The 12,608-nt window shown below is 47.4% G+C and overlaps 1 protein-coding gene across 2 annotated transcripts; it reads right to left on the minus strand.

The window, feature by feature from the left end:
* Positions 1 to 756: 756 nt before the first annotated feature.
* Positions 757 to 9,935, minus strand: Gjc3 (gap junction protein gamma 3). 2 transcript variants are annotated; one of them, XM_055598603.1, is made up of 3 exons: positions 9,537 to 9,935; positions 3,509 to 4,456; positions 757 to 2,791 (listed from the first exon to the last, which is right to left on the minus strand). In XM_055598603.1, exon 2 carries the CDS (start codon positions 4,290 to 4,292, stop codon positions 3,516 to 3,518), a length of 777 nt encoding a protein of 258 aa, XP_055454578.1. In that variant the 5' UTR covers positions 4,293 to 4,456; positions 9,537 to 9,935; the 3' UTR covers positions 757 to 2,791; positions 3,509 to 3,515. The 2 variants fall into 2 exon arrangements, with proteins under 2 accessions (XP_055454578.1, XP_055454577.1); XM_055598602.1 differs by lacking the exon at positions 757 to 2,791 and having other exon boundaries at positions 2,799 to 4,456.
* Between the last annotated feature and the right edge of the window lie 2,673 nt (positions 9,936 to 12,608).

Genomic DNA, 12,608 nt, shown 5'->3' on the forward strand with positions numbered 1-12,608 from the left:
AGGTCCTCTGAAAGAGAAGCAAGTTTTCTTAACCACTGAGACATCTCTCCAGCCCCATGCTAGGTATTTTCTAAAGTATTTTGAACTGGGACATTTGCCAAGATTTTCTTCAATGTAAGTTCACTCTTGGTATGTGGGAAAGCTGCTGGTTCTTTCTTGGTAGATGGCTCAGTCTGTAAAGTGCTTATTGCACTAGTATACAGACCTGAGTTCAATCTCCAGCACTCCAGTGGGGCCGGCGTGGCAGCTCTCCCAGCAGTGAGGAGGTGGGGACAAGTGAATGCATGGGGTCACCGGCCAGCCGTGGTGGCCAATCAGTGAGCTCCAAGCTCAGTAAGAGATTTTTATCTCAAGACTGAACCACCAACCGGAGAGAATTCATGGGATGGACAGAGACCCCTACATACATGTAACTCTTTCTGTGAGTGTGAATTTTCAACATTCCACGTGGTAAGTGTTTGCCTTTGGATCTGCTCTTCCGTCTGGATTATTTCACGTAACATGTGCCTTCCAGGGTCATCCATGGTGTTGCAGAATTTTCCATTTTTTCTCTCTTTTGAGACTGAACAATGTTCCACTGTGCATGCATACACATTTCCTCAGTCCATTTGGTGGAAATTTACATCCTTGAGTTTTGTTTTGTTTTGTTTTGTTTTAGCATAATGATCTAATATGTAAAGTATATTTACATTGGGGGGGTTGTTTTGTTTGTTTTATTAAAAATCACTTTTTATTCTTATTATATATTGCATCCTGACAGCAGTTTTCTCCTCCTCCTCTTCCCCCAGGTTCTCCCCCACATCTCCCACTACCCCAGATCTCCCCCACCTCCACCTCCCTCAGAAAAGAGCAGCCTCCCAGGGACATCGACCAAACAGTGCATAACAAACTACAATAAGACCAGGCACACACCATCACCTCAACACAAAGGCCTCTCTTTTGCCTTTACTCTTGAGAGCTAGTTCTGCTGATTGTAGTTCTATGGAGTAAGAGGACTGTTTTTCCTTTTTACACTTCAAATATTCTGCTCTTTTACATTGTATCCAACAGGAAAGGTAATGTCATCTTCATCTTTTTTTCTCCACTCCATAAGAAATCAGAGACATAAATGTAAAAGTTAAAAGTATAAATTTCTTAGATGGAAACACAGCTGTAAATTCATAGTTTTGGGTGAAACAATGGACTTTAAAACGTAGCACCAAAGTCACAAACACAATCACAAAAGAAAAACTGGTAATTAGACTTCATCAAAATGGAAAGCTTTTGTACATCAAAGAACACTGCCATCTCCCTGCTGGCTAGCCTTCCTCATATAAAGAAACAAAACTCTTCCTCGTGTAAGAATCCTATGAGTTACAACGGTCAGCCTCACAAGACATACCCATGGGAACAGTGGAATAGATGTCACAGGATAACCAAATGCTTTGACTAGACTGAGGATCCACCCCTCAAGAGGAGACTCATTCCTGGGACCACAAATCTAGCCAAGAACCCATCTTGAAGAGCTCACAGGCCCTAAAAAAAAAAAAGCCAATTACTAACAGTTTGCTAAATTGACATAGTATCAAATTGTCTTCTAAATGCTTCTTTATACTGATAGATTGGGTCAGTTCTCAGTCCCTACCACAGAAATTTCTCTGTACAGTGGGCAGGGGACAACACACAGGCTCACAATCTGTCAAAATGCAGAAAGCAGATGTGTGTGGAGTACTCAGACCCAAATGAGACATCTATGTCACATCCTTGTCCCCAGAGATCAAGGGAACTTCGGAGAAGGTGGGGAAACAGAGAAGTATAATTTAAAGAGGCAGCTCTCTGGGAGATCTGCCATGTCTTCTAGACAAGGTGAGGAAGTGGTGCTCAAGAACTCGCAGAAGCAGTGGTTGCCTGCACAACCTCAAGGCGCTCAACATCCCAGCGTGGATGAGTGAGGGACTACCCACAGCTGAGGAACTGTTAGCAGCTGATCCGTGCTGGGGGACGGAGAAGTGGGTTGACCATGTTCCGGCAGATGGTTTCACACACGTGCACATTTGAGTAGCCCTGGTGTTGTGCTCAGTGGATTATAGAGAAAAGAAGATGACATTAAATCTGGAGAGGGGCATGACAGGAGACCGAAGATGAGTTAGACAGGGCTATGGGGCAGACATGGCCAAAATGCATGTGTACATGTATGAATGACCAAAGGATGAGCTATGAGAAAGACATAGTACTCCGAGAGAAAAGAAGAGCAAAATCTATGCAGCAAGAGAATATTTTAAATTACTCATTTGATAAGTACCTAACAATCATAACACATAAAGAGTTGTTACAATGCCAAAAAATAAGTGACCTGGTTTTTACTGGCACAGGACTGGGTCTTTTCTACAAAGACATGGAATAAGTGACCAGTGGGCCTGTTGTATGATTCCACCTCTATAAAAACCTCAGAGTAGGATAATCCACGGAAACAGAACATGGGTTGGTGTTTGCTTGTGTTTCGTAGAGAGACAGGAGAGGTAAAAAGTTAGAAGTGACAGTTAATTGATGCGGGAGGTTTTGTTTTGTGTTCTAAGATGTTATTATTTTACTTATTATTGTCGTATGTGTGCGTGATGCCATGTATGTGGAGGTCAGAGGACAACTTGTGGGAGCTGGTTTTCCCCCTTCTCTGTGTGGGTTCTGGAGATGGATCTCAGATGGCGAGCCTTGGTGGCAAGCTCCTTTGCCCACAGTAGCATCTCACCTCACCTGCCACCTCACTGGGTGTGTTGAAGATCCGCTCACAGACAAGGCGGGGAGCTTTATAACCCTGAAAAGCAGAAGTCAGACAGAAGCTGAGGTCTTCACCAGGTCTTCACCAGGGCAGGCAGCACACCGACTAATTACTCATCATAGTCCTCTACAAAAAGTCATGCAACTGACAGAGACAGGTGTTGGGAGATGGTTTCAGGCTAGTAATCAAAATTCATCTGCCTCAGCCAGGCGTGCTGGCTCATGCTTCTACTCTTAGCACTTGGGAGTCAGAGGCAGGTAGTTCTCTGTGAGTTCAAAGCCAGCCTGATCTACATGACGAGTTCCAGGCCACCTGTGGCTACCTACTTCATATATGTGTATGAATGCCTTCTCCACCATAAGGAACTCTACCCCCAAACTGTGAACCAAAGTAAATACTTTCTTCCTTTAAAAAAAAAAAAGTACATCGGAGGGGCTGGAGAGATGTCCCATGCGTACTATGAACATAAGTTTGCTTCCCAGTACCCACATGGGGCAGCTCACAACTGAACCAACTCCAGCGTCAAGAGATCTACTGCCCTCTCTGGCCTCCACAGGCACCTGCACTCATGTGCACAAATACACACACACACACATACAATTTACAGTAAAAAGTTAATTATTTCAGAATGCATCTGCATGGAGACTGGTTGTGTTCACTTTGTAATGTGCGGAGCTGTACACCCCAGAGTATGAGGGATCGCCAACACAGAGACATCAGAGGCAGAGACATGACTGTCAGTGGGGTCCTCACCTGCTTCTCAAAATGGCTCTTTTGTCTCGACCACGGACAAGTCATCAGCTGTGTCCTTGCCTCTTACGGAGCTCTCTGAGGTTGGCAAATGCTTTATGAAGGGGAGTTTGTGCCTGTACACCCTCCAAAGCCTCCCTAAACCCAAAAGCACAAGCTCCAAGAAAGTAAACACGAGGCAGGCCCCGCTGACCCCAAACATGCTGTTGAGGAGGATGGTCTTCTCAGAGGGATGCGACTGGAAACAGGTCGTGCTGCCGATGCAAGGATCCTCGCGACACGTAAAAGTGCTGGGCATCTTGAAGCCATACAGGTGGTACTGAACTCCCAGGGCTGCTCCCTCAAGGACCAGCCGCGCCCCAAGCTGTGCCAGATAGGCCCAGAGGAGCGTGAGGCTTCCCGCCCCTGAGACATCCTTGCGACGACCCCCCTTGCAAATCCGGATCTCTTGCTCCTTGTTCTCCTTTCCTGGCTCCTCCCAGTGTCCAATCACGTGATACAGAGTGAACCCTACATAAATGGCACTGGGTACAGCCATCAGGAGGACTTGGAAGGCCCAGAAGCGCAAAGGAGACAGAGGGCGGAAGACATCGTAACAAACGGTCTTGCAGCCTGGCTGCCCTAAATGACACATGAATTCGTTCTCATCGTCACCAAAGACCCCAGGTCCACTGGAAACCAGAATCAGGAGCCGGAATCCCACGAGCACCGGAAGCACGAAGCGCCCCACGGGGGTGGAATGCTGGCTCTCCTTAGCCAACAGCTGCCTCAGGAACCCGCCGCACATCCTGCCGCTGAGCAGAGAACAGTTAGTGCAGGATTCTCACGGCCTGTCGAGTTCACCGCTAACCCGAGGATCTGCAAAGCAAGCCTTTTTGCTCCTCTCCGAGGTTGATGAAATAGCGTACAGCCAGCTTCGAATGCCTGCAGTGTGATATCTCAGCTGTTCACCTTTATAGACATAAAGGGGCGGGGGGAGAGTTAGCGCACTGTTGTGGCGGTTTAAACTCCAAATAGCACAGCACAGGCTTGGTGAAGGTCACGAATTGAATGAGCATGTCATGTCTTGGAGGGCCATGAAGAGGAAGGCATGTTGGAGCAAAAAGCCTCAACTCAAGGCGAGGGGAAGATGGACAGAATCCTACAACCCCCTTCACGAGTACATGTTCATGGATGGTGAGCTGGCTCAATCGGTAAGTGCCACACAACCATTAAAACCTAAGCTCGGTCCTCAGAAATCATGTCAAATTGCTTCATGTGGTAGTGTGTGCTTGAAACCCACTGTTGGGCAGTCAGAGACAGGAGGATCCTAGCCAAGTGGACAGTCTCCAGCCAACCAGAGATCCTGTCTCAAAAGCAAGGTGGACAACTCCTAGAGAATGATACATAACATTGAGCTACAGTCCACATTACATATATACAGAGAGAGAGAATAGAAACAGGTCCCCAGTGTTCTAAAGACCTCCCATTAAGACTCCACCTCTTATGCTTATTTTTATGCATAGGTGGGTATGTCTCTCTATGTGTATACTGTGTGTGTGTATGTGTGTGTGTGTGTGTGTGTGTGTGTGTGTGTGTGTGTGTCTCCAGAAGAGGGCTTCAGGCATCAGATCCTTTTGAGCTGGAGTTTCAGGTAGTTGTGAGCCACCAGATATGGAAACTGGGAACCAAACTCAGGTCCTCTAGAAGAACAGCAAGCACTTTGTTTGTTTGTTTGTTTGCTTGTTTGTTTGAGACAAGGTTTCTCTATGTAACCTTTGCTGTCCTGGACTCTATTTGTAGATCAGGCTTCCTTGAGTTCAGAGAGATCCGTCTGCCTCTGCCTCCCTGGGAATTAAAGGCGTGCGCCACCATGACATGTGCAACAGGCGCTCCTAAGCACAACGCCATCTCTCTAGCCACAGACAACGGCTCCTCCAGGTCCACAGCACCTTCTAACCCATGAATTTCTGTGAGGTACTCACTGAAACTATATTTAATACCTAGACTCTGGTTCCCCCCTTAGTTACCACTTAAAGAAACATAAAAGAATAATAAGAATTTATGTAGGTAGCCTAGTTTAATTTCTAGTGCTGGGGGGGGGGGACGACTTAAGGACAAAGGGATTTATTCTAGCCTACAATTCCAGGACACCATCCATCACAGCAGGGGAATAAAGCCGGCAGGAACTTAAAGCAAGCAGCCACACTCGAGCAGAGAGAAATGAAAATGTGTACTTCGCCATCAGCTCGCCTTCTCTACGCTTCAACAGCCCAGGACCCAAACCCAGGGAATGGTACTCCCGCTTTCAAGCTGGGTCTTCCCAAATTAATTAAAGTAATCAAGACAAACTGCCTCCCACACACACAGACACACTCACGGGCCAACCTGATGTAGACAATCCCTCACTGAGACTCCCTTCCCAGAGGGTCTAGTTTGTGTCATGTGACAATTAAAATTATCGCCACAGGGGCTGGAAAGATGGCTCCATGGTTAAGAGTGCTTGTTGCTCTTGCAGAGGATCCTGGATCAAATCCCAGCACCCACACTGGTGGCTCGCGACCATCTGTAACTACAGTTCCAGCATATCCAGTGCCCTCTTCTGGCCTCCATGGCAGCATATATACAAATTTACACTCACACACATAAAATAAAATAAAACCTTTTAAGAAATAAAACTATCACAGCTTGTACTCTGATCTAATGCTTTTTATACCTTAGCAGCTTGGGAACAAGACTTTGCCATGATTAAATGCCATAGGGTTTGGGGGAAAACCAACGTGAGGGCAGAAATTTTAATTCATAATCTCTGTTCTTTGACTGTCTGTCTCCCTCATGATGAGAAGTAGTCATTATCGAGGACAAAGTTCAGAAATTTCCCAGTTCTCTGGTCATAACACCAAGTTTGCTGTCTTTATCTCTGACCTAATAGGAACATTCTTCGGTGCCAGGCAGCTGCTTCCAACCATTGCCATTTATCTGAAAGATTTGCACATCTTCCCATTCTCACTCCCAAATGATCATGTGCTATGATCTAACTGTCAGTGTCTTCCCCAAGGTCAGAGGCTGGGGTCTGGGGAGGAGTGGGGGTGTGGCTTAGCAGTAGAGTACTTAACGAAAGATCCCCAGTGGGAAGTTTGGAGGGGTGGCTCAGTGGTAGAGCACCTGCCTACAGTTCCACTGTGAGATACGTGGGGTATATCTGCCTAGCATGTAAGAGGCCCTAGGTTCAACTCCAGAAGAGAGAGAGAGAGAGAGAGAGAGAGAGAGAGAGAGAGAGGAAGGAAGGAAGGAAGGAAGGAAGGAAAAAAGAAGGAAAGAAAGAAAAACAGAAGTAAGGCCTGTAAGTCAGAATGAGTTAGAAGAGACTCTAGAGAGCCCGCGGTCCTTTCCATCAATTGAAGACACAGAGACAGCACCATCCACGAGGAAAAGGCCTAAACCAGGCATTTTAACTGCTAGTGCCTGCATCTTGGACTTCCCAGCCTCCAGAACTGGAAAGCAATGAAGTCCTGTGGATTATAAATTACTCAGTCAAAAACATTTTATAGCAGTTTTATCAGACTAAGATACTATGCTAACCTCTTGTTCCAGGAAGCTCCACCTTTTTGAGAATTTTCCAGATGAGTCCTGTCCTTATATCACCCCACACACACGCTCCTCCCTATTTTACCCATGTCCCTCAGTCCCTCTCAAGGTCATGGTCCCTTATTCTTTAATTGCTATTTTTGCATATATACATATAGACATACGTACACACACAACCTCCTAAGCCTCTGTATTATTACATGTGTGTGTATGTATGTATGTACGTACATTAACGGTGCTTGCTGCCGGAGAAGGTTCGTTCTCTTCTTTAGAAGCTATAACTTGCCTGTAACTCTCTCTAGGAACGGGACCTTGTGAGCGCTCCCCCTCTGCACTGCCATGTAACCTGGTGGAGTCATTTTCCAGGTCTTGCTTAGACCAGCATATTGCTGAGTTTTCACAGATGCGTTCGATGTCCTGGCTCTGCGGCTCCTGTGACCTTTCTCCTCCGGTCTCTCGAGGTGCTCCCTGAGCCATAGCTGTGGTCCCCAGGGCTGAGCACCCCACAGCCTACATTCAGTGGTTCTCTACATTTTGACCAGCTGCAGCTTTCTGTAATGTCTCCATCTACTGCGAAAGGAAGCTTCTTTGAAGGGTGAGAGCTGCAGTTAGTCCTGTGTTTCAGGGTCGTGTTAGTTAGAGTGAGAAGGACCAGCTGTTGCCACAGTTAGTTGCCACTAACTGCAACTGTCTCTATCATGCATGTGTGTGTGTGTGTGTGAGAGAGAGAGAGAGAGAGAGAGAGAGAGATGTGGAGGGTGTATGTACATATCATAGCATGAATGCAGAGGTAGAAAACCCTTTGTGTCGGTCCTCATCTTCCACCTTGCTTAAGGCAGAGTCCTTGTTTTCCACTGTGACTGGCAGGCTGGCTGACCAATGAGCATCCAGGGATTCACTCCACCCACCCTCTCAGCACAGTGCTGCTAGGATGACAGACAGGGACTGCCACACCTCAGCTTTTACGTGTGGTTGGAGGATTCTAACTCAGGTCCTCATGCTTTCACAACAAGCACTTAACTCGCTGAGCCATCTTCCCAACCCATGAGTCTGAAACTCTCTGAGTGCTAACACAATAACACAAGTAGAAAAGTCTCTCCTGACCTCCTGTGACAGGCTACCCTCAACCACTGGTTCACTGAAACAATAGGGGAAATGGATGGAACAGGAAATCATCACACTAAACCAAGCAACCGATGCCCAAAAAGACATATAATGCATGTTTTCTCTCATATGCGGCTTCTAGACTTTAATTTTTGCATATGTATATGTATGTGTTGATATAGGGCATGAAACTAGAAACAGGACTATACCGAGAAACCAAAACATCAAACTAGAGGGGAAAGAGGTCTTAAGATGAGGAAGGGAAGGGGAACAGGGTGGATGTGACATGGAAACAGAATGTGTGGTGATGAGGGGATAAGGGGACCAACTTAGCCTGAGAAGGGAATGAGGGGAGAAATAACAACAAATCACAGGATTGCTTTGTATGCTAAGTGTAAAACACACATAGGACTATAGCTCTGTAAGAATGCTGGCCTCACATGCACAAGTCCCTAGGTCTAGTCAGCACTGCATAAACCAGGTTTGGTGGTGCACACCTGTGATTCTAACCTGGGGAGGTGAAGGCGGGAGGATCCGAAGTTCAAAGTCATTCTCCATTAGACAGTGAGCTTAGGGCTAGTCCTAGATAGATAGATAGATAGATAGATAGATAGATAGATAGATAGATATCCGAAAGATAGATGGATGGATAGATAGATAACAGAAAGATAGATGATGGATAGATGGATAGACGGATGGATATGTAAGCAAGTAAATGATAGAGAGATAGGTATGTAAGCAAATACATGATAGAGAGATAAGTAAGTAAATAGATGAGAGAGAGAGAGATAGGCATGGAAGTATATAGATGATAGATGATGGAGATAGATGATAGATAGATATACAGATGACAGATAGATGATAGATAGTTGATAGGTGTGTAAGCAGACAGACTGTAAGTGAAGCAACAAGCACACACCAAAATTAGGAAAAGAAAGAAAATTCTGGAATTTGAACATATTTTCAAGTACCTAAACAGATTACTTGAAATCCCATCATAATTTTAATGAAAATGTTTCAAAGCATCTCACACACTTTGGGTGGGGAGTTGTCAGGATCTCACCAGTGACTGAATCCACCCCAGAGAGTTTAGGAGCTGGAGAGAAAAGAACCGAGAGGAGGAAGGAACCTGGCAACGCAAGCCTAAACTCATTGCTCCACCTTGGTCTGCCTGGCCTTGAACGCATTCTAGATGCTTCTCTTCAAAGCCTGAAGGGGCGAAACCAGCATCCGCAGAGACCAGAGTCTCGGGCCATTCCCTGCCTTGAAGATCTTCTGCGGATTTCAGAGCCGTCTGAGTAACCATGGGTGCATGCAGCCACAGGTACCCTTGAGGATGGCCTCGACGGGAGCCGCTTACCTGCGCTTGACCGGCAGCTCCAGGCAGAAGCATCAACCACAGGAAAGACGGCAAAAGGGACCCCACACTGCAGCCTGCAGGGTCCGGGACCTCGCGGCGGCCCTGCCTCCTGCAGCCGCCCACTCCTTCGCCTTCTCCTTTTCATTTCTGGTCGCCGGCTGCAGCAGAAAGGAATTCCAACTGAAGCACCAGGCGACCCCGCCCTCGAGGCACAAGCTCTGGACGACTCTGGTGTCAAGAGCACGGGACCGTTCTCTAAGTGAATGGGGCTTTTGAGATCATCTGAAAGGAAAGGAAGGTTTATTATGTACACTCCATTGGTTAATTGTCTCGGGTGTTTGACCTCACTGAGAAGCTGGCTCTGGGAGTAGGGCTGCCCTCCCCCAGTTCCAGACCCAATAGTCCATCACAGTGTCCTCCAATGCCCCTTGTCTGGGGATTAGCTGCCTCCTAGACTCTATGCCGAGGAGGAAGGGAACAGCAAACAGACAAAGAGCACAAACATTATATCCTAGAAAATGGCTAGAAGGAAAACAAACTGTGGGAAAACACAGCAGCCGCTACCACTGTGTGCCCTGTAATACAGAGCTGGAAGTTCAGCCCTGGGGAGCCCAGCCAAGGAGAGAAAACCAATGGGAGCTCCAGCTGACTGCCTCCCCTCTCAGTTTCTGTTGGATTTTGTGAGCACGCGATTTGATGAGGTCACCTCCATCTTTTTATTTGTTCTTTATTTTTCCTCTTTTAGCTTTTCGAGATTGAATTTTAATTACATTTCTCCTTTCTCTTCCTCCCTCCAAACTACCCCCCCCATATACCCCTTCCCTATCTCCTTCCAATCCATGGCCTTTTTCTCATCAATTCTTATTGCATGTGTGTGTAGACAACATGCTGTTAACTCTACCCTGCTGAGTCCATATGATGTTACTCATATGTATGTATTTTAGGGCTGACCGTCTGGCACTGAGTAACCTGCCGGAGGGAGCACTCTCCCCTGGGAAGGGGCACCTCTCCTCTCTCTGCTGCCAGCTTTTCCCGGCTGCCTGTAGGTCTTTGTGTAGGGACACCTTGCTCTGCCCGGGAGCCTCTCCATCCTGCTGGGTGTTTGCAAGCCCGAACACGGGACTACTCATCTCCGTCGCACTGTCGCTTTCCAGGCAGCCACTTACTCTGGCTGGCCATGTGCTTCATGGTCTCATTCATTCAAAGCTGAAAGCAGGCCCAGAAGTGCCCACAAAATAAGCTTACTCACATGTGAGTGTGCCTGGGTGTGAATGCGCCTCTGACGCTTGCACCTGGCCTAGGGGCTTTTTCCCTTCTGTTGGCTTGCCTTGTCCAGCCTCAGTGTGATGGGTTTGCTTCATCGTGTTATGCTTTACTTTGTCATATTTGAATGTTATCTCTTAGAAGCCTGTTCTTTTCATGAGAAGAAAAGAGACAGGGAGTGGCCAGAGGGGAGGGGAGGCGGGAGGAGGCGGGCGGTGGGGGGGGCACTAAAATCAGGATGTGCTGTAGGATCACATGGTTAGTGGCCGATTGTGTCCCTCCATGGGTCTGCACCAGGTAGGTCCCTGCACAGCTGTTAGAGCTTTCAGCCTCGTACTCTTATGGGACTCCTGAGTGTGTGAACAAGGAATGCCAACCTCGAAACTTGAGCCTGGTCAAAATTCTGTGCCTGGGGAGGCCATGAGCCCAGAAGGAGCCGACTGCTGATGTTTCGCTGACTAGGCTTCCATCTGCTCAATGATGGGATACGAAAAAATACTTTTAGTAAGAGGGAAAAATGAAAAAGTTAGTTGTTTATGTTTGCACACAGACTAGTGTTACCCAGAAATGGTCACACAGACACTCGTGACTATTCAAAGTGCTAAGAGAAATAAGTGTGACGTGCTCGGGCCTGAGCAGGATGTCTTCATGATCTGCTCCAAAGCCTGGAGAACTTTTGAGATGTGGGAAAGGAAGACTGTAGGGGTCAGGGCATGGAAAGGAGCACTGTGAACTGCTGTCTTCTGGACATCACACGGCACTCGGGAACTCACAGTTACCTGTGAAAGACTTGCACACGCGCGCACACACACACACACACAGACACACACACAGGGGGAGTATCAAAGGGGCTAATTAGGAACAGCAGAGGGGAGGGGGAAGGGTAGGTAATGCATAGAGAATACAATCACAACTCAAGGTATGCAAGTGTGAGATGGTTAAAAATGAAGAAAGGGTTGGAGAGAAGGCTCAGCTGTCAGCTCACGGTCCCAGGGAATCCAATGCCCTCTTCTGACTTCCCCAGGCACTAGACACGCATATGGTGCATGTGCAGACATGCAGGCACTTACATCAAAGATAAACTAATGTAAAAACAAAGGTTTAACAATGTCCTGTGTGGGCCGAACCCCTCCCCACCACCCCAGTGAGAGCTGACAGAGCTGCGGCACACTTTCCTTCCTCTGTCACCACAGCCAGGAGCCCTCTGGACATGCAGCTCTGAGAGGGGGCGGGCAGTGCTGGGCTTCCTCCTGGACTTTGTGTGTAGGGCGGGAGCACCCACATCCGGGTGAGTGCTGTCGAGGTGTCTGGTTGGCTAGGGGTGATCTAAGGCGGTTCTCAGCCAGCGTCCCTACGTACGCGCATGTTCATGCGTGCACACGCATGCACGGGTGGGGGTGGGGGTGGGGGCACAGAGGTCAGAGGCCAACCTCGGCTGTCATTCCTCAGGAGTTAGCCACCCTGTTTTCTGAGACAGGGTCTCCTGCTGGCCTCTGACTCACCAGGTCGGCCAGCCTGGCTGGTCAGGAAGCCCTAAGGATCTACCCACCTATCTCTGGAATGCTAGGTTACGGACACACCCTCTTTTAACATTGATTTATTTTATTTGGGTGAGTTGGTACACGTGCTTAACTCCAGTACTCGGGAGGAAGAGGCAGGTGGCTCTCTGGCCAGCCTAGTCCACAGAGTTTCAAAACATTGAGGGCTACACGGAGAAATCCTTTCTCAATAATAATAATAAATTTTAATTTTCTAGGTTTATCTCATTTTAATTGAAATTTCATTCAGTCTATCCTGATCACACATTAT

The sequence above is a fragment of the Psammomys obesus genome, unplaced genomic scaffold (genome assembly GCF_907164565.1).
Source record: "Psammomys obesus unplaced genomic scaffold, mPsaObe1.curated_primary_1811, whole genome shotgun sequence".
Classification (NCBI taxonomy): Eukaryota; Metazoa; Chordata; class Mammalia; order Rodentia; family Muridae; genus Psammomys; species Psammomys obesus.